At 37.7% G+C, this 22174-nt stretch overlaps 2 protein-coding genes across 13 annotated transcripts; both read right to left on the minus strand.

The window, feature by feature from the left end:
- Positions 1 to 82: 82 nt before the first annotated feature.
- LOC109082941 (protein-methionine sulfoxide oxidase mical3b-like) lies at positions 83 to 15615 on the minus strand. Of its 11 annotated transcripts, none has more exons than XM_042721792.1 (24): positions 15490 to 15615; positions 15252 to 15378; positions 15096 to 15180; positions 14873 to 15020; positions 13616 to 13812; positions 13423 to 13514; positions 13259 to 13336; positions 12986 to 13153; positions 10860 to 10970; positions 10160 to 10343; positions 9527 to 9621; positions 8553 to 8830; positions 8232 to 8467; positions 7871 to 7948; positions 5668 to 6897; positions 5493 to 5581; positions 3736 to 3843; positions 3561 to 3654; positions 3018 to 3068; positions 2396 to 2461; positions 2188 to 2280; positions 1027 to 1126; positions 800 to 873; positions 83 to 684 (listed from the first exon to the last, which is right to left on the minus strand). In XM_042721792.1, exons 1-24 carry the CDS (start codon positions 15591 to 15593, stop codon positions 500 to 502), a joined length of 4071 nt encoding a protein of 1356 aa, XP_042577726.1. In that variant the 5' UTR covers positions 15594 to 15615; the 3' UTR covers positions 83 to 499. The 11 variants fall into 11 exon arrangements, 10 of the variants coding, with proteins under 10 accessions (XP_042577726.1, XP_042577725.1, XP_042577729.1 ...); XM_042721791.1 differs by having other exon boundaries at positions 8232 to 8470; XM_042721795.1 differs by lacking the exon at positions 10860 to 10970 and having other exon boundaries at positions 8232 to 8470.
- A 572-nt stretch (positions 15616 to 16187) lies between these two features.
- LOC109107606 (protein-methionine sulfoxide oxidase mical3b-like) lies at positions 16188 to 22072 on the minus strand. 2 transcript variants are annotated; one of them, XM_042721803.1, is made up of 6 exons: positions 21014 to 22072; positions 20588 to 20688; positions 17810 to 18146; positions 17505 to 17712; positions 16517 to 16630; positions 16188 to 16436 (listed from the first exon to the last, which is right to left on the minus strand). In XM_042721803.1, exons 3-6 carry the CDS (start codon positions 18068 to 18070, stop codon positions 16189 to 16191), a joined length of 831 nt encoding a protein of 276 aa, XP_042577737.1. In that variant the 5' UTR covers positions 18071 to 18146; positions 20588 to 20688; positions 21014 to 22072; the 3' UTR covers position 16188. The 2 variants fall into 2 exon arrangements, with proteins under 2 accessions (XP_042577737.1, XP_042577736.1); XM_042721802.1 differs by lacking the exon at positions 20588 to 20688.
- Between the last annotated feature and the right edge of the window lie 102 nt (positions 22073 to 22174).

A 22174-nucleotide genomic window follows, 5' to 3' on the forward strand; every position in this document is an offset into this window, starting at 1 on the left:
GAAATTGTTGCCCTAAATCAGGTCCAAAAAACCCCAAAATCATTCCAATAAAACATTAAGAAGCCTTATTTTGTATATCTAAGTTAACATGCTCCAATCTCTACTGTAAATTGACAATGTGGTTATATATGCCATTCTATATTCATTTCTGTTAAGCCTAAACGCGGTGGATCTGGATAACACTACAGATGTACCTTAACTTTATTAACAAATAGAGCAAACAAAAAGATATTCCTTTGCATAGTAGCGTAGCAGTCTTAGAGTAGCATTATTTGGCAGCAAGACATTGCCATTCATCTTAATCAGGGCCTGTATTTTGCAATCTCTTGCCGAATCCGGGGATTCATTATTTATACAGCCATATAGTTGCACAAACAGCCCAGAGTGCAGGTGGATGGGCCGGTTCGGACTGATGAAAACAGCAGCTGTGTATTTTGGTTGCGCAAACAGACACAGAGGAGCCCTTCAAGCGGTATGATGAGATTCGTGCATGTCCGAGTCAGTCCCAGTGCAGGCTGAAGCCCTTAGAAAGCATGACGGCCTCCAGGTCACCATCCTCCTCTTTTTCTCTCACTCGCTGCTCCTCCAGCAAGGCCACCAGCGCATCTCTCTGCTCCACCACATCCAGCATCTCGCTCAATATACGCCTCTCCTCCGCCAGCTCATCCTCCCCCTTCAGATCGTCTGAGAGAGAGAAAGAGGTGCTGTGAAGCTGTTATTAATTGATGAACCATTACAAGAGAAAACCACAAAGCATTAAGGGGAAGTTGAACTATTAATATCCTCTGCATGTACTAACCATCCACCGCCATGCGCTCTCTCAACTCTTGCTGTAGTCGACTCTGCCTGTCCTCCAGCTCCAGTTCACGTGCACTGAAGACAAACCACACAGATGAGCACATAGCAAACAATACTAGACCAAACCGAGAAGCAGAACACTTATGTAATACCTGATGCAATCACACAATACCAGATCAGTCCACACAGTTCAGACTATTATTAAACATTCAAACCGTTGATACTCACAATATCATGAGCTCAGATTCATAGCGCACGAGAGCATTCTTCTCCTGCACCAGCTTAAACCACTGGTGCATTAAACTAGGGTCATCTTTCTTTCCCATTCCTGTGAGAGAGAAAAGAGGTGGATGGGACACTGTATGGACATGCTATCATGTGCATGAATATGCTTATATGCAGTGTCCAAATAAACACTTTATGCGCTAAAATGCAATTAAAATTGGCTTTGGCTTTTGTCCCTCAATATAACATGGTAACTATAAGAATGATAGCTTGAAATGAGAAGCATGTGAAATTAAAGGTGTATATATATATATATATATATAAATTAAATAAAGAATAAGTAGAATCTTTAAATTAAAAAAATCGATTTTTTGCATTTATATATTGAATATTTGTATTTTATTTATTTATAATAATATTAATTTTTAAAACACTTTAAAAATATAATTTTGGACTCTGCTTATAAACTACACTCCTGTTCAAAAGTTTGGGCTCAGTAAGACCTTTTTAATGTTTTTGAACCTCTTGAGTCTCCTGTGCTCACCAAGACTGCATTTATTTGATAAATAAATACATTAAAAGTGTGAAATATTATTAAAGTTAAAAAAATGTTTTCTATTTGAATATATTTTAAAATGTAATTTATTCCTGTGATACAAAGCTGAATTTTCAGCAGCCATGACTCCGATTTTCAATGTCTTCTGAAATCATTCTAATACGCTGATTTGGTGCTTAAGAAACATTTCTTATTATTATCAATGTTGAAAACAGTTGTGCTGCTTCATATTTTTATGGAAACTGTGATACATTTTTTTGATGAATAGAAGGTTAAAAAGAACAACATTTATTGTTTTAATTTTGTAACATTACAAATGTCTGTACTGTCTCTTTTGATCAATTCAATAAATCCTTTCCTGAATAAAAGTTAATTTCTTTCCCAAACTGACCCCAAACTTTTGAAAAGTATTGTATATAAATTTATCAAAACATGCAAGCAGTCAAAAACAAACAGCACACATACACAGTGTCAATTCCCAAATAAGACAGGATGCGACTTTTTAGATGTACTGACAGCAATGCAGATTAATAACGTGCCATGCCCATGCAACTCCATTGCGAAAGGTTACAGAACTAAATTTGAGATTACAGGAGAGAATATCGTACTTAGCTGGTGAAGGGGAGGTTCTTGCACTACATAAAGAAAAAAGACTGTACAGACATAAACTGAATGATCGTGTTCTGTCCCTTTAGCTTTGGCTGCGTACAGCAGGGCAGAGGAAGGAAGAGAAGACAGGAGAGAACAGTAAATGGTTTTAGAATTAAGTGCTATTACACAACCTGCACTAGAGGTGTGAGACTGGGGAGGTGTTACCTTCTGAGGAACAGCAAGGACAGAGATAGACAGGCCTTCTACGAGGGGAACCTAGAAAGGGCTCGACTAAGACCACAGAGATGGGCAGAAAAAAAGAGGGAGAGGAAGGATTCAGGGATTCAGGAATTCAGGAACGCAACCAAGCAAGGATGGGAATAATAGAAGAATGTGAGGTGCGAAGCTGAAATGGGTCGAGTTGGATGTTTAAGTCCAGGCAGTGGTCTGACTGATAATCTGCTGTCTCAGAAAGTAGGCCACCGGAGAGGTTAGCCAAAAGTAAAAGTTAAAATAGCTTCTATAAAAAAAGCCATCTTCCCTGACTACAATTAATATTTGTATTGCCAACAGTACTGTTATTGAAATTTCATCTCATACTGTCACAGCCACCAGACAATACAAACTAACTAATGCTACCTCTAGCATCTAGATTAAATTCAGACACACAGCTAACAGCAAGCAAACAGGACAAGGTCCACAGCACGAAAAAAGCCAGAAAGCCTGTTTTTACACCTCTAGAACAGCTGTTTAATTTGTGTTAACACATTATGAACCTCTAAATAGACAGTAAACATGTTTGTTAGTGCCATCAGCATGAGCGCTAAGTCAGATGTGTTGTACATACCACCCAGATGTACATCCAAAAGGTTAGATATACTAGAGTCTCCCCAGAAGTCTATATCATAAGGAAGGACACATCATGAGGATTCTGACCATTAAAAGTCAAAGAAAACAGAACACCCTGCACTGCTCTGTTCCTGTGTTTTATGAAAATATGCTAATGCAGTGAATTTAACAATAAAAATGATATATGCAGTATGTTTTGATGAATGTAAGACTTTGTAAACAAACATATAATAGGTACAAGCCATGTGGGATGATGACATTTCACAGTACATTATATATATATATATATTGCAAGAATGGCTAAAATATTAAGCAATTGAATAAATGAATACAATTATAAAAAAAAAAAAAAAAACATTTGTGTGGTTTAAGCTTTAAACACAAAATACACTTATATTATTTTTTTTTAATCAAGGTTACTTATCTCATTCAACTTTTATTTTAAATTGACAAAATAATGAACAGTTTAAAAGTTTCTATAAATCTGTGATTTCTGAGGCTCATCCACTTGACAAGATGGTGACAGGTGATTGACAGGTACCTGCTTCGCCTCTGAGTGCTTTCTCCACAGCTACACCCTTCTCCTCCAGCTGCCTCTGCTTGACCTCCACCTGCTCCAACTGACGCTGGATTATCTGAGATGACATGCACAAAAATAAATACGCATTGTTTAAGAGGCACATAAACAAGAACGCTTCAAAACACGTCACACACACCTGAGCCCTGTGCAGCCTCCGCAGCTCCTCCTGCTTGGCCTGTCTGCGCGCTGCTCTCTGCACTCGCCGTGTCAGCTTGGCGTTGAGTTCCTCTTCCGTTTCTGCTCTCTGAAACAGCGTGGTACAGAAACTTATGCTGGAAGGGTCCGGAAACACCACCCAAACACCTACCACCTCTGACGGACATGACGACATCGGGGTGACCGACTTGGTTGGCAGCTCTGGCAAAACACTGTGTTTCTATTGAGGAACAAGATGCTGAGTGTTGCTGATTCAGCCAGTGGGTTTAAAGATGGAAGGGGCTCAACACAATTGAAATAAAAAGATGCTACCTTAACAGCATACGCCCTCTTGAATGCCAATGCATGAGGCACATAAAGCAACTCAGGAGAGAAAAGGCAGAAACTGAATTAATTTATGTTCTATATACTCTGTATTTGGAGTACAACAGCTAAACAGTGCAAACCACAGCACAAACTCCATTACAAAACACGTCTATGTGCTACATTCAGCTCTCACAATCTAAAATCTAAAAATCTGAAAAACAATTAATTGCCATATTCGATACCTCATCCAGTTCATGTACCTCCTCATATATTGTTTCTTTCAGAAGGTCTGACTTGATATCAGACAGTTCTTCCCACAGCTAAGACCACAGCCAGAAAAAGACATTCAATTACCTCCACCGTTCAATAATTAAACTCACGAAGCATTAAATGATTCCATTAGTCCAGCTATAAAGCATGAAAGGAGTCATGGATAAATGCTAAGCAATGAGTCTTATTGTATACAGTAAGACTGAAAATATTTGAAGACTAAAGAGGACCATAAGAAAACATAAAGGACAAAAATCAATACAAAAGGAAAATGAGTGGCAAAGAGTCATATCATGGGAAATCAAACTTTCCTTGATTTTTTTGAAAAATGAAAGAGCTCATTGAACTGTGAAATCATGGCATCTTTTAGTTAAAAAACAATTTATTGGAACAAAGCTGCAAAAATGACTCACTCTGAAATCCTTGGACTTCTGATACAAAGCCACACATGTGAAAAGGTTGGTTACATACAAGTCTCAAAGGCATGTTGTTCCAAACCTGTAAGACCTCTGTTTATCTTTGGAGCATAAATTAAGATATTTTTGATGAAATCCGAGAGCTTTCTGACCCTGCGTAGACAGCAACGCAACTGAAACATTCAAGGCCCAGAAAGGTAGTAAGGACATCATTAAAATAGTCCATGTGACATCAGCTACGAGAATACTTTCTGAGCGTAAAGAAAACAAAAATAACTTTATTCAGCGATTTCTTCTCTTCAGTGTCAGTCTCTGCTGCCATTCACGAGAGTACCATGATGCAAACGGAACCAGAAAGCTCTCGGATTTCATCAGAAATATCTTAATTTGTGTTCGGAAGATGAACAAAGGTCTTAAGTGTTTGGATCAACATGAGGGTGAGTAATTAATTACATAATTTTCATTTTTGGGTTAACTATCTCTTTAAAGGCACAACAGCAAAAATGCCACATTTAATTCTAAAGCTAGCAGAATGTTGAATATGTCTATTGTCAATAATGTGGCAACATATGAAGCACAGCTCACACAGAAGTCACTTTCAAACCATGCAGCTAAATATCCTTTACTAAATTTCCAATTGCATGGATTCCTATTGAAATGGTTGCATTTTGCCCTTGAAAATATGCAGATTAACATTAAATGTGACCTTAAGGATCAGAGAGAGTGGAGAGGAGTTTGACATTACCTGAGCTCTGAGTGGACATCTTTCTAGAAGAGCATGGCAGGACAAGTCTGTGTCTTCAGAGAAACTTGGATTTTTCCGGAAACATAGGTCTGCAATGTGGAAACACCCTTAAAGTCATGTTCATGTGGTACAGTTTATTTTTAGATCCATCCATGCATCCATTCATCCAGCTCACCTGATGTTCTGTTGATTCCTGACACTTTCCGCTTGGTCTCGGTGTTAGTTGCGGCAGGTAGAGTTTCTGCCACCATCGCAGCCTCCTTCCTCTTTTTGTCCTTCTTATAAACCGAGAAAACAGTCTTCCAGAGGGACTTGTGCTTTCCTGGCTCCCGCTGGGCCTCAGCCGCTGTGTTCATGCTCTTCCTGCTTTTACGGGGCAAGAACAACAAGTTGCGCTTTTTCTCCTTCTCCTCCACACCATTGTCCGCCCCCCACAGCTTCATCTCTGACCTTCGAAGCCTGACCTCTGGTCCCCCTGCCAGCAGTGGGGCAACCAACCGATCTGGAAGTGTCCTCCTTTGCTCCAGCCTACGGTTGTCTGTCTGGCCTACAGTCTCCGTGACACCGGATCTTTCCGGCAGTCTGGAAGCCCCTTCCGCCTCGTCTCCGCACAGGATCTCAATATCATCTGGAGGAAGACTCCAAGCTTGATTGAGCTCGGGTTTAAAACCGTCCCGCTGTGGAACAGGAGTAGCGCAGGTTGATGAGAAGACCATAACCTCTCGGTCCAGTATCGGTTCAGAATGGTGAAGTGCACGACATTGCTTGCTGACAAGAGGGGAACTAGATGGGCTGTACGGAGGAGTAGGTAGACCTGTGTCTGGATTTAAAATGCTTTCATTTCCAAATGAGGTGGAACTGAGGTCCAAATCCTGCTTGTCCCCCATCACACAACCTTCTACAGTGATGCTTAGTCTGTGGATTACAGAAGAGCGGCCTATCGTCTCTTCTAATGTGACGCCTGCATCACCGTCCATATTGTGAGATGGTTCAGGTGGGGATGTACTTTGAGATGGAGTTTGTGTGCTGGAGTCACAGTTTCTTGGCGTTTGGTTGGCAGAATTGGTATTGTAGGACGTTATGTAGGCGACTGAGGTGTAGAAGCTTTCTTTAATGTTAGATGTTTGGGCTGCTGTATGTTTGGGGTCGCATTCTCTAGACAGAGGAGTCAGGCCTAAACTCTTCCTGATCTCAGCACTCTTCAGCCAGAACTCTTCTACGACCTCTGACCTCTTGACAGGTGGGTTCTCTGGATTCGTCGACAGCTCAGGTGTGGGTGTGGGACCTGATTCTGGTGGTTTCAAGGAGGGCAGGGACTCTTCTTGTTCCTGTTGGTCACATGGTTTGGACTCTCTGACTGAGCTGGTGTCTATATCTGTGTCGTCACTGTATTCTTCATAAGACTCTGGGTATTGAAAGCATGCAAGGATAAGGAAAAATTAGAATGGGAAAGAATTCTAGAGGAGTTCTAGAATCTTCTTAATAAAATAGTTTTGTGGGGGAAGCGGTGCAGCCTTTCAGTAGCTCTTAAACAAGCAATAATATGAAGCAGCCTGAAAAAGATATGATTGTAAAGAGGGTTCAATCATGATACAAATAAACTATAGAAAAGCAAATTTATTGTTTTGGAGGGTTTTCACTTTTGATAGATCCATATTCTGAAACTATATGTCTCATTAATTCTAATGATCATCTATATTCTCATTAATATTGTATATATATATATTAATGAGAAACTATATTTCTAGTGTAGAATTACTTATACCATGTGCATCTTTTTTTTTTTTTTACATTTTGTGTAAATTTTTGCTGTGCATTAATTTTTACTGTCTAGGATCTATAAAGCAGGCTAACTTCTTTATTTATACTCCATAAACTGCAAATGTGATCAAAAGTATGTGCTAACCAGGCATAGTGCATTAAATTGACAGTTGCTTTTTATTGTTTCTGTTGTGGCAAACAACAAAGCCTCGTCCCTTAGTGAAATCTTACTGGTTCAGAATCTTACACTATGTAGCAAATATGTTGGGATTAGTAATTATTGTTTACATTGTGCAGCATTATTGCTTTCAGTGTGAACAAATAAATTGCTATTTGAAAACTTGTCATGTCGTACCTGGTTAGGACAATGTTTAAGTTAGTGACTTAAAATCTACAAAATATATAAAACAGGCAAACTAAAACAACTGCAACTTATTTCTATAGCATAACCCAAAAATATAAAATATAAAAAGCCAACTGCAAAATATTAAAACAATAAAAACACACTATTAATCATGCACAGCCTGCAAATGAAATAACCTGCAAACAACATCTTTTAAGTTAAAATAATGCAAAAAAGGCTAATGAAGGCCATCAATGGTCAGGGGCAGTGCTACCTTTAACAAACCCCGCCTCCTCTTCCTCAAGCCACACCCCTGAGAGCCGTTCCCTCTCCCAAGGGCAGTATTCACCCTCTACACATACACGTCAACACACCCCAAAACACACACACATTCAGTGGTGAATGCACAACAATAAACATACAAACAAGCATGACAACATTCACCTCGCATACAAATACACACAAACATACACAATACAGAAACTGAGAGGCATTAAATCGAACAACACCTCATCTTAAGATGATTTCTTTGATTTGATTTCTTCAATAAACAAACAACATAGTCAGACAAGATCAAACTTTACCCATTTTATCAGAGACATTTCTAAAGAAAATTAACAGGAACAAACACCCACCATCACTAGAATTTCCCTCGTCTTGTTCTTCTTCTGAAACTTCTCCTTCTTCTTCCTCCTCCTCCTCCTCCTCATCCTCGGCCTCCTCCTCCTCCTCTTGTTTTTCCTGGTTCTCTCCTCCCTCTTCCTCCTTTAGCTCCTCCCCCAGGTCTAACTCTCTCTCTCTATTGGTCCTGATGTTTGGCCCCTCCTCCTCCTTCCAAGCAAGCTCCTCCTCCTCTAGGTCTGACTCAGAGCTACTGAAAGCCAAAAAAGAGACAGATTTATCCAGGAAAAACATGCCAGTAAATATTAGTAATGCAAGAGGAACATGTTTTATACCTGGACTGCTCCTCTGTGTTTTTCTCCTGCAGGCTAGCACTGAGATTGTGCTGTGCAAGCGTCTCCTCTGGGACCTCCTGTAGTGGGCTGTCCTGTTGTTTTGGGCAGGGTTTGTAGTTCTCCAGCTCAATGCGTTCTGGGGTACCACACAGTCTCTTGGCGAGGCTGGATACTATGTCTGGGTGGGCGCTGGAGGACCAAGATTCTGGTGGGGTGGCTGTGCCCACTGACCCTAGAGAGGACAAAGATGTAGAAGCCGAGGACGGAGCAGGGGGAGCCTGGAGAGACAGAAACACAGACAAGTCACGTTAATGAATGCATAAATAAATGCATAAATAAAAGTTACACTTTATTTTAAGGTATCCTTGTTAAAGTTTAATTATACATTTGAGTACAGAGTAATATTAATTAACTACATGTACTTACTATATGGTTAGGGTTAGGATCAGGGTTTGGCTTAGGGTTACTTGCACGTAATTATGCATAATTTATTGTTATTATAATAGTAAGTACATGTAGCATGTGGAACAATGACACCTTAATATAAAGTGTTACCATAAATAAAAGTAAATAAATACTTTTTTAATCAAAGTAATTGATATTCCATCTTTTCTATGATTTCCTTTCCATTTTTATTTAAATAAAAATAAACAAAATTATCTAAAAATATTTTAAATAAAATACAAATCTTTGAATGCTGAATAAACCAATAAAAGAGTTATATACACATGTAAATATATATAAATATTTATGACAAACTAAAAAATGTAATAAATAAACAAAAACTGTGCTGTAGGTTATACTATTTAAAAAAAAATCTTCCTGTTTTTACATAAATTTATTCATAAATCTGTCAGATGTATATAGTCTTTATACTGATAATGCATGCAAGCTATAAAACATACATTTTTCAGTTTTATACATAGCTAAAAACTGGATCTTACAGAAGTATAACGGTGATCTGATGAGGTTACCTGAGTAGGTCGAGGGGCCACAGGTGAGGACGGTCTCTTTCTCTGAGCCACGCTGGTCATTTTGTAGTTGAAGTGGTGCTTACAGTAAAACTTCCCTGTACAAACCAAAAGAAAAAAAGATGTGAGAGAGCGGGAAAATAAAAAAGTAGCTGATGCAGGGACTAAATGTCTTTTTTATACTGTTGCTTGAAGTCGGCCTGAATGCCGCCTCTTTTTTTAAACTTGAAGTGTTTGAATCATGTGATCTATATGACCCTATCAGTTAGAACCTTTGGTGTTTTGATTCCTATTTTTAAAAAATGTTTAAAAGGGATTTTGCTGAGGGCCTTCAGTTTGTGTGTGTGTGTGCCCCACTGTCATTATTGCACAACAATAAAAGCCCTGTCCCAACACACACACATTTCAGACCTCATGACTGTGCAATGGTAACAAAAGAGCAGTTTGTTTGGTCGAAAACACAACAACACAGAACAACAGCCCATTTTCACACACTGTGTCGCTCATCTTGTGACTACATCCATTAAAAGCTAAACACCTATTGTTTTTGATTTAAGCATAAAATCTTAAAAACACAAAGTATTGATAATGATCATTAAATTAGTGAAAGTATGAAGTGATTAATCATACACACACCATGTAGCTGGTCATAAGCGTAGTTGGACAAGCGTAAAGTGGTGCTGCAGTGATCACACTGGAAGCAGCTCCTATGGAAGAACTTTCCCTCCGCGCTCAGCCTTTCCATGACATAAACACGACGGCCGCAGAAATAACACACATCACTGCTGCCCATATTCACAGGAAACTCTTTTTGAGAACCCTACAGGTGAGAGATCAAAGGTCAAGAATCAAAATAAAGATGCTTAACATGAACAACTACAGCTGTCAGGAAAGAACTGGGGTGACAGTGTGCATTAAATAATTTTATATAATTATTATTACTTGTGATAATTGTTATTATTTTATTTGTCAAATTATTTTATTTTTATATTACTTTTTATTTTATTTTACATTTTAATAAATATAAAATAATATTAATATATTAAAATGACACAATGAAAAGCTTCAAACAAAGGCTCAGATTTCACCTCATGCCATAGAAACAAACAGAAGCACTTTCATGGAATGACAGTCTAACCAAGCTGTAAAGCACCGAGCCTTATTAGAGAAATTGGATTAGAGCAGGAATTCACACACTCATAGTAATTAGTAAATATAACGTCAAACAAAAGTCAAAGCTGGGTTATACACACAGTAATACAGGCACTAAACGGGACACAAGAAGATTCACAGTGTTATGGAAGATTTGTCACTGGCACTACATGTGAACTCTTACCAACTCCCTTTTGTGAAGGAGCTTGGGAGCTTGATCCTGCTGACTCTGAATCTGATTGGCTATCTGCTGAGCCAATGAGCTCACTCCGCCCGTATACATCTGAATGTAGCTCTACAAATCAAAAGATGAGCATGGGAAACAAGCAGAAATGCAAAATGCTTCTGAGATGAAAACCATCCAAAGAAATGGTGCATGATTATCCATGAAAGCATAAAGGTGTGGAAATGACAGATTGGTCTTAGTAAATGGAGAAAGGCAACAAAAACAATTACTATAATAGCTATATTAACACCCACATCAATGGGCAATAATAAGCACACACTTCAGTTATGACATCTGCCACTTGAGTGCTTCAAAATCTAATTGTATTTTTATTGGATTGTAAATGTTTTATTGTTCAAAAAAAAAAATCATTCTGAAAATGATTCCAGTGATATTGTTCCTCCATGTAATTATAGTTATTGCTATCTATCTATCATCCATCCATCCCATCCATCCATCATTAAATCAATATAAACCTGTCAGTCAAAGGCAAAGTCACTAAGCACCATAGAGGATAAGATAGAGATAATAAATCACTCTATCTGAGATTCTTCAGTTAAGACCCTCAAATCACATGTCCCATGGCCTCCAGTCACTGATAGGCTGTTGAGCCCTAGGCCAGTTCACACACAGAGCTTCTTCATAACCTATTCATACTAAGCCAACAGTCCCAGAGACCAAAGAAGCTTAAATCAGAACCAGATTAGCCATTTGTGTACAAAAATGCACATTACTGGACCCGTTTTATCTTACAGCACAGGTGTCTTTTTACCTTCTCGCTTTAAATCACCAGAGAGTGGACTCTGACCTATTCCTTGAAATGGAAACACATCAGCTCCTTCTGCGTTGTGTGCTTTTTCTCAAAAGGTTAGTTCACCCAAAAATGAAATTTCTGTCATTAGTTACTCACCCTCATGCCCTTCCAAACCCGTAAGACCTTCATTCATCTTGGAGGATCCTACACACTGGTTGTGGTTGAGGAGCGATCCCCCATATGATTGTAAAGCGCTTTGGGTGTACCGCAATACACAATAAAGCACTATATAAAATGCATCATTCATTTATTCAATTTCTGAACATAAATTAAGATATTTTTGAAGAAATAGACAGCAAGGGATTGACACGTTTAAGTGATACTTTTGTGAACGCGTGTCGAAGACTGACAGGGAAGAGAAGAAATTATTTGATAATTCGTTATTTTTGTGTTCTTTGTGTACAAAAAGTATTCTCTTAGCTTCATAACATTACGGTTGAACCACTGATGTCACATGGACTATTCAAACAATGTCCTTACTAACTTTCTGGGCCTTGAACATGGTAGTTCTGTTGCTGTCTATGGAGGGTCAGAAAGCTCCTGGATTTCATCAAAAATATCTTAATTTGTGTTCCGAAGAGGAACGAAGGTCTTACAGGTTTGGAACGACATGTTTGGAATGACATGAGGATGAGTTATTAATAAATGAGGATGAGTTATTACATTTCATTTCAAGTAGGGTTGGTGGACATCAAAATGTTATTCATTGTAGAGTAAAAATCCCTGGTGCAGTCTTCTAATGCCGCAGTTGTCACTGTCAATCACCTGAATGGCTTTTAATCTAATAAAACACTTTATATACTGTGCATAGAGGCTTTGCCAGTTCTACTTCTTCCTGTTAAAGTGTGTATGCTAAGCTTGTGCAGCAGGCACTGGATGAATCAGCAGCTTTCATGGATGGGCAAGGTGAGCTAATTCACTCTACTGTATATTAGGAAAATATTACAAATCTCATGACTAAAAGAGGTAGTGTGACATTTTATAACAACCAAAAACCAAATACTCCATCTTCTATCAAATATGGATATGAGTGACTATAAGACATTATTAATCAAGTCTGATTGATGCAATGAAGCATTAAATCCATTAAATCCTATTTCCTGCTTGTTTTTTGAGTAAAGAAAGCAAATTTTAAAAGAAAAAAAAACCTGTGTTGCACCTTGTCAGGACACTGTGTTACTTAACTTGAAAATAAATATATGCTTGCACATGCAAACACACCTTAATGCATGTAGCAAAGCACACATGCATCACACAAGGATTCACACACCTGTCGGCGAGTTGCACTGGCTGAGGCTAATGGTGAGTTTTCCTCAAATTTAGCCAGCAGTAGCGTCGTCATGGACCGAACCCTGCTGTGACCCTCAGCGACCTTCGGTTCTGACCCACGGGTTACTCCTGAAGTCTTATTTTCTTTGCTATCATGAGGAACATCGTCCTAAATCAGGAAAATATCACAGATAATCAACACAAATTTAGAAAAAAAAATACAGTATATATACTACAGTACTATATATACATATATATATAAATAACATCTCACCTCTTCTGACTGGCCAGTCTGGCTTGTTCTCCTCCTCTTTCCATTTCCAACACTATCTGCTTCCTTCTCTTTCTTATCCTGATAGAGATGAAAAGTAGCACATCTTAACATGTGGGTAACGGCTGCTAAAAAGTGCAGTTGTGTAACTGTGAGTGTGAGTGAACCTTGGGATTGCGTTTGCGGGACAGACTCTGTCCCAGTTTGCTGAGCAGTGAGATTGGTGACTTCGGGCTGGAGAACGGAACTGCTTTCTCTTCTGAGCTCAGGAAAAAAAAGTGTGTATATGAATAAAGATCAAAGAAGGTTAAAAATATTACCCAAATGAAAGTAAAATAACAGATTATGCCTTATTCTGACCACTAGCTGGCGCTGTGTCTTTGAGGAGCTCGTGAAGTTGGCTGAGGTACATGACCATGCAGAGAGAGTCACTCTCTTCCAGTGCGCTCATCTCCTTGCCGGTCATTATAGGACAAATACCAAATTCCAGCTCCGCCATGTCCAAACCCAGCTGACAATTGAGCTCCGCCTCACTCTCCTCCAGAGACGCAAAATCACTACAAGAAACAAAGAGTCACACATTCAGAAAACCTCCATGCAATAATACAATCTGCCCACCGTTTTAGTTACTAAATTTCCTTTTGAAGGAATAAAAGCACTTAAAAACCTCATGAAAGTTTTTTTCAGGTTTAAGCATAAGCCCATCAATATAACAGTACCTACAGAGGACTGGGAGTTCCATATTAATATATAAACATTTAATTAAAAGTGTTAATAAATATATAGAATTTAATATAATTTAATACAATTACAATTTAAAATAATATAAACAGTTAAGTCTATAAATAAATACTTTATAAAATGTTAATAATCAATCATTAAAGTTCAGTTGAAAATGTAATTTACATTTATTTATTGGCACATTTCACAATATAGATTTTATTTACTGACCTATTTATTTATTAATTAGACGTGTCATGTATAAATGAATAAATCATGAAATATGTCATTTTTATTGCCACATTTGCCAATTTATTTACTGATGCTTTTAAAAAAAGATTTATTAATATGACACTCCCAAAACCTCTAGTCTAATAGAAAATGTTATTTACACATTACTTTTTTATTTTCTTTTAATTTACACATTTCATAATTTTTATTTCATTTATATACTGTCAAGAAATAAATAACTAAACATGTCAATGAATAAATAAATAAATGGTAAAATATTTATCTACATTATGCCATAATTAAATGTATTAAATATTTTATTTATACATTTAATAACATTTAATATGTATATTTATTTATTTATTTACACATTTTATGATATATTTAGCTACTGATGCTTGTAATGAAATATTTATTATTATGACACTCCCATAAATAATTGTTTTTGTAGATATACGTATTTAAAACTGTCCTTTCTGGGAAGTAGACCAAAAATATTGGTGCCACAGTCACGTCATATAAATTTTAGTCCAATAAAATGTTAGCAATAGCACATAGCAACTCACAGCTTGGCCAACCTGTGATATAAACTAGGTTACCAGCCTAGATCGCTAACCACTATGACACAACCCTCATTCATACCCAGAGTAAAGAGTGTGGACTCACATGAGGTCAGGTCTGAATCTGTGTATGAGAGCGCACAAGGCCAGGCCGCTCCTCCAGGAAGTTGTGAAGTCTGTCACACATACGTTCATGTAACCATGCGTCTGCTCCTGACACCAGCTCAGAAGCTTACTGTAGCGAGCCATTGACTCTACACACACAGACAGCATGTTAGATTGTGTATGACTGTAGAAGTGGAAGATGGTATATATGAAGTAACACACACCTTGCCGTGTGAGTCTTGGGTGTGGAGAACTTACTGCATCAAGGCTTAAAACCGGACCCTCACCTGTGTCTATGAGATGACACACCTGTACACACATTTTCAACATCATGATCATCATCAGTGATTATGACTCGATTAGAACTGCAAGTTTCTAACCTGAGCAGCGCTGATGAGTTGCATGTTGATGTTGGGATAGCGGCTAGCAGGATCCACGCTGTACTGGTTGTAGTTTTTACTGATGTTTTCTGGTGTTGTCTGAGGAAGCAACCGATACACACTCTCTCTGAGATGGGGAAGAAACGGAGGGGGATATTAGAACAGAATCCTACTGTGTCAAAGACTGATTGTTCATAAATCTGCCTTGACTTCATTGGGATCCAATTTTTGCTCTGACCTCTCAGCCAGAACCTCTGAAGGGGTGTTGCCCTGACCCCAGCTGCGAACCATCCAGGCCGTGTCCGTGGCTGCCAGAAAGCCCCGAGCAATTCCTGTTCCCATTGGCCAGAATGGCTATAAAAAAGAGCAAAAGATGCTTAAAATCAGGAAAATCAGAGGAAAAACTCATAAAAATATAACATAGATGTTTTCAGAATGTTCTAAAAAGAACATATCGAATCATATTGTTAATCAGTGTCTTCATCTTACTTTCTAATAAAATTATCTTAACATTGTTAAAATAGAATTTAAATTAAGATTAAATGCATAGTCATAAAATTTACCAAAATTAGTTATGATATATTGAGTGTCAAAATATATATTCTTTAAAACAAAGGATACCAAAAACTTGATAATTACTATATGATGTTATGGTCAAAATAATGGCAAATTAAAATTCTATACTATTTTTATATGTTTTTATTTTTTATATAAAAATAAAGATCAATCAAGTGAATTTAGACATGAAAACATTATAATGTACATTGCAATGTATGAAAAACATGGATATGCTTGTGCCATTAATTAACCAAAATATGAGTATCATCATTTCCTCAATGAAAAACAAATTACAGAACAAATTGTACACAACACGTTTTTGGGTTTTTGCGACTTTGTGAGAGAGAAAAAAGGAAGGCCATAGTAAATCAGCAGGAAACTAGGGAACTAAAGTTACGAAATGGTGTGAAACCAGGAAGACACTGTTATCATGACCAATCACCAACTGAAGCATCTGTTTGTTGCATTTCTGATTGGATAATCTGTGATCACAACAGGCTCGAGACCATGTGTTTTTGCAGATACCTGGTAAAGTGTTTCTTCTACCGTCTGCTCCAATAACCACATCAAACTCCAGCTGACTGACTGGATGAGAGCTGGGATGGACCTCTGCTCGCCAGCCAACACCTGAACAGGACAAACGTGAAAACTGACAAATACTTTTGCAGATAAAATTAGGGTGAAAGTGTATTTGATTACATTCTTACGTTTCTCCTGGTCCTCTGGAGGTTCCACTAAATGTTTGAACTCCACATTCACATGAACCTCAACTCCCAATAACAAGGCGACCTTCAAAAGCATCAGCTGCAGCTGACGAATACCTGCACATGCATAGATGTTGATAAAATCAAATTAACATGAAAATAGGATTTAAATAGTCTTAATAAGCATTAGATGCCATTCAAATCCATTTTACTCTAGTAATGTAACATTTACGGATAAATATGTACATATATATAAAACCTTGACATCCTTAAAATAAGATTAAACTGATAAAGCAAAACTGCATATTAAGGTATTAACTAGTTTTCAACATATATTTTATATTTACAGACTTTGAATCATAAAACTCGCTAAAATTATGAAATACATGAGTAAAATTAATAATTAAAAGATGGAAAGTGCTAGGTCTTTAGTCTGAATAAATTAAAAATAAATTATTTTAAATACTACAAAAATATAGTTATCACAACATGATAATGTACAGTATGAAAATTAGAATTGCTTCAGACTACATTAACTTAATACATAAAATATAAACCATACATTATATAAATCCACTTTAAATCTACATTTTTTTATATTAAATGGTAAATGTAAAGTAAATTGTAGATGTAAAAAAAAGAACAGAGGAAATGCACATTTCATACGAATTCAAATATCAAGTATGAACCAATACTGATAAATTAAAAAAAAATCTATAACAAGGCCACCTTTAAGAGGAAAAAAAGGATAGGATAGAATAAAAAAAGGATGAATAATGAGAAAAAGTAGGTTGGGAATTGATTGGACTGTGAAAAATAATAATTGGCCAGTAGCCTGCATGGCCTTAAAGATGTCACTTGGAAAGGAAGTTGTTTCAGAGGTGGAGCAGTTCTTTTTTCCTTTGGAATAATTTGCACTGATAAATTGCATACATTAAAACCACAAATGTGCATTCAACTCAGTTTTGATCTCAGGTTCACATTTACTCACTAATATGGTCTATGGCTCCAGCACAGAACTTCCCGTAGAACTTTTTGGCCCCCAAACCACGGAGGTCCTGGATGGTGAAGGGCCAAAGATGAAGAACATTGTTCCGTGAGAAAGCATCTCGCTTTTCCACCAGAACCACCCTGGCACCCAGAAATCGCAGCTCTATAGCCGTCCGCAATCCACATGGACCTGCACCTATGATCAGACACTGAAAACACAACAAAACACACAGCATGTGAAACAGCTGTCAGTGCACTAGTAAAGACAACTCTCTCCTGCAATGCACTGTGGGGGACTCTATGTACCGTGGTGCTGGTGCAAGCATGGCCTCTCATGTACTCTCTTTGGCTGGCTCTTTTATCCAGTTTGGCCCATAGTGCTTTGGCCTTCCAGTCGTGCAGTCTGCTCCTCAGAGCGTGGTAGAACTGCGGCTGACCGCCGGGATGAAGCTTCAGCTCTTTACACAGCTCCTGGAAGGCCCTGAGGGTCTCCCTGCATGTGGCGGCCTGCACTAAGGCATCGAACAGGGCGTGCGCCTGACACGCCTCAGACTGGCCGTCCCACATATTCCTGCTGCTCACACGACCCCAGTGACCTGCACAGGAGTCAGCTCACCTCCAGAAGGCACCAGACACAGGACATCTGAGGAAGAGAAATTATTTCCAGTGATTGCAGTGTGATTTTGGACATATGGGGAAGAGATGAACATGAGATCATTTAGATGGAGATAAAAAGGAAAGCAATTCACATAGATAGGTTGTAAGGTCGATGCGTCAGCAAAAGTTCTGCCACATTCTTATTTCTCACTATCCATCTGCACATCATGTTCCACTCAGACACACGTCTTCTTATTAGCTCCTCAACTCAGTGACACTCAATGTGTCACTGCTTATATAAGACATATTTTTACAAGACAATATATTTATATAGAAATTAAGTTAATTGAATTGCCTTTCCTATATTTAGTATAATAAATGATTAGTAATAAGTATTTATTATACTAAAGTATTTATTATACTATGAAAACTCAATAACTTTTATAATTGCTAAACGTGATAGTAAAGAAAATATAATTATAGAAAGTGATTATCTAGTTGATGCTTTCCAAAAATACTTATTATACTATATTAATAAATACACTATATAGTTAAAATTAGTAATAATTATTTAATATAGATATAATATAAGCTTCAAAGTGATTATCTAGTTGATGCTTTCCAAAAAATTCAAAGCTTTGGTCAATAGATAGATAGATAGATAGATAGATAGAGTAGGTAGGCAGATAGATAGATAGATAGATAGATACATAGATAGATAGATAGATAGATAGATAGATAGATAGATAGATAGACAGGTAATCAAAATGTGTTTGGGGTGGTGTGTGGCTCCTGCACTGACTCCACTGATCATTCTGATTGGCTGTTGAGTAAAAGGGGTGGGGTTTACAGTGCTCCACAGAGTCAGCAATAAACACCAGACAGTAAACCACTTCATTACGCATATTACAAAAGATTACAGCAACTGCATTGACTCAATTCACTCAGCACTTTTACTCAGCCGTGCAGTTCAGCACAGATGAAAAGTTAGACCTCTAAGTGCCCACATAAGAATGACTCATTATATGAGCTTGCAGATGATGCCTGATTTGATATCTCATGACTATATGTAATGATAAACAGTCTAATTAAGTTTGATTTTGGTGTCCAAATCCTTTTAATGGCTGATTTCTTCCCCTTCTTGCACTAACTTGTCTTTAAAATTGATGACAGTATAATCTGTGCACATCTGTGTCTTGTCTTTATGATAGAATATGATACAGCAAGCGTGCTTAGATTGTTCAAATGAATTAAAGCAGATATTGACATAAGTGTCTAAAGTTTAGGACCTTTGAAGATGGGGTCAGCCTGGTATTAACTCATGGCAAAGCAACCCACTAGGAGAAAGAGGGGGATTATGGAGAGACAGGGTGACTGTCAAACTAATCTTTCTCTTAACTTGATGAAATGAGAAGTCTGTCATCAAAATTGAATGGTGACTAGGAGCTGTCACATTCCAAGAATAACAAAAACCACCATAAAAGGATCATAAATGTATTTTATTCTAAGTTTACTAAGGCCACATAATAGCTATTTTAGCTTGGAACAGAGCAACTTGTACATTTGTTATTCCTAATGTTCATAAAATAATCTTCCTCACACCTCATTTCTGCCACATTTCAATATGCACACAAATATAATTGTACAAATTTGAGTTTTGAGAGTTTAGAAGAAAATCATTTCAATTAAATTTCAGTCGGTTCCTCACACAAAGCTATTTTTGACATTTGTACTACTTTGAGAATCTTTTGTTACCTCACGATTAAATTCATATCGATTCTTGGGGTCATGATTCGATTAAAAATCAATTCACGATTTTTAATCACAATGCACAATTTTTCATTAAATATTTTGTGCACACTGGACATCAAACACACCAGTATTTTGATACAAAAATGCACCAGTCTGTAGTATGGGTAGTCCTCACTCAAGAAATCAGTGTGTCCTGTTAACTATTCACTTCCTAATAAATCAAAGGTATTTTACACTTCCCATTATGAATGTGCCCAAATCCGAATGCCGTGTTTGGAAAGGAAATGACATGTATACGGAACCGCTAATGGTAACCTAATAAATATTAATACATTTAATGATTTATATGTGAATCGAATTTTACCCCACCCCTACAATTTTTAATTTCTGTAGTTTGACAGACCCTGGTCATCCATTCATTTACATTGTACAGAAAAGAACAGCATAAAAATTCTGCTAAACGTCTCATTTTGTGCTCTACGGAAGAAAGAAAGTGAAACAGGTTTGAGGGCATGTAAATGATGAAAGTATTGTAATTTTACAAATTTTGGCATGATCTGTTCTTTTAAGCAAAGACAATGCTCACAAGTAGTTCATGGAAACTGTGTGTAAGAAGAAGAAGAACAAGTTACTCTCAAAACGAAAACTCCCTTGGTTTTACTGGAGGTCATTCACACATGATCCTCGTGTAAATGGAGGGCAAAACCCTAAAGCATCACCATAAAAATTATTTACCTGTATCAATATCCTTTCCTCCCCCTCTCTTCTCTCAAATGTCTCAGTGATTGACTGCTGTGCAGTTTGAGAGCAGAGGATTACAGAACACAAGGCAAGTGCTGCAGAAAGAGGATCGATCACAGTTTTTCCTCTAGTCAGCCATTCAGACATTGATTGCACTGTGAAACTACTGTATATGGGCATTTGCACATATTAATGAAACTATACAGTCATTCACTGAGTATACAGAGTGTTACCATGTAAGCATGCACCAAGAATGACCATCCAGCAGCTGCAGTCATATGCTTTTTCACCTCTTTCCACATCCTATCGAGCATCTGAATTAATATAGGTTCCTTAAGATCCTGTCACAAAGCATCAACACTGCTGCACCAGACTGACACATGCACACACACAAATACATTCAATGCAAGTGAGATTTACCGTGCTGATTCTCTGCGGTGTGTACACGTCCCTGACATGCTTTCCTTCCTCGTCTCTCGCTCTGTTTTTCTCTGGCAAGTTCCCAAGTGGATCTAGAGCTGTTGGTGCCACATTAACTCTGGTATCATATACACAGCTGCAGTGCAGGAATTAGCTCCACCGCTTCACACACACACCACACACACACACTGTCCTCTTTCTCTCCCCATCTCTCTGTATCCAAGGTCAGAGGAAGGAGCTACCAGGCACCTGCTGACTCCTCTACACACACGCTTTCAAACAGGCAACAAATACAAACACTGTCTTTCAGGACACACACATGCATCTCTATGTCACATACATTCTGTAGTAGATGGTTCCCATATTGCAGGCAGAGTATGTTAATCGTGCAAATTCATTATTCAGTATTGCAGAGGATCCGCTGGTGGTTGCTGTTGGGAGTGTTACAGAAAGCAGCCCTAAATCTAATCTGATTTGTCCCGGGACAGAGACTTCTTAAAGAGATTACACAGCACAGATGAGGGAGGGTAAGAGAAGAGAGGTGGAGGAAACACTGATCTGGAGAACATTAACATAAACTGCCACACTTTTGACTGTCTTAATCCCTGCCGAACAGAAAAACAGCGTAATGTCTCCCTCAAGTGGCTGTTATTGTATTTTAGATTAAAGAGAAATTCATAATTTCAGTCAGTCATTCAGAAAATCGTTCCTCTGTTTGAGGGATAATTGAGGGCCATCCCTGAAGAAACAACAGGGAATGGTTTCCTGTCGCTCTGGTTCAAGAAAAGAGGGCCCTTCAATTTAAATAACATGGCGTTCATGTTGTAAACTAAATTATGCACGAAAATAGTCATTAACGAAACTAAACATGACGATTGCGTAAACAATACACGGGTAATGAATAACTGATGCAGGAATAATACCCAACATTGTATTTCAATAGCTTAGCCACTTATTACGACGTTATTACAGGAGTTTAGGTTTTTAAATGGACAACTTTGGTTTTGTTATGCTTATAGGATATGCTTCTATTAGCATATAAAATGTTTACATTTTTGTTTTAGGCCTAATCTAAAAATTATAAAAGTATTACTTTACTTTTTATATTTACTAAACATAAATGATATTTTTGACAAGACAAAATTATGCCCTAAACGAATC

This window comes from Cyprinus carpio, chromosome B4 (genome assembly GCF_018340385.1).
Source record: "Cyprinus carpio isolate SPL01 chromosome B4, ASM1834038v1, whole genome shotgun sequence".
In the NCBI taxonomy this organism is placed as follows: Eukaryota; Metazoa; Chordata; class Actinopteri; order Cypriniformes; family Cyprinidae; genus Cyprinus; species Cyprinus carpio.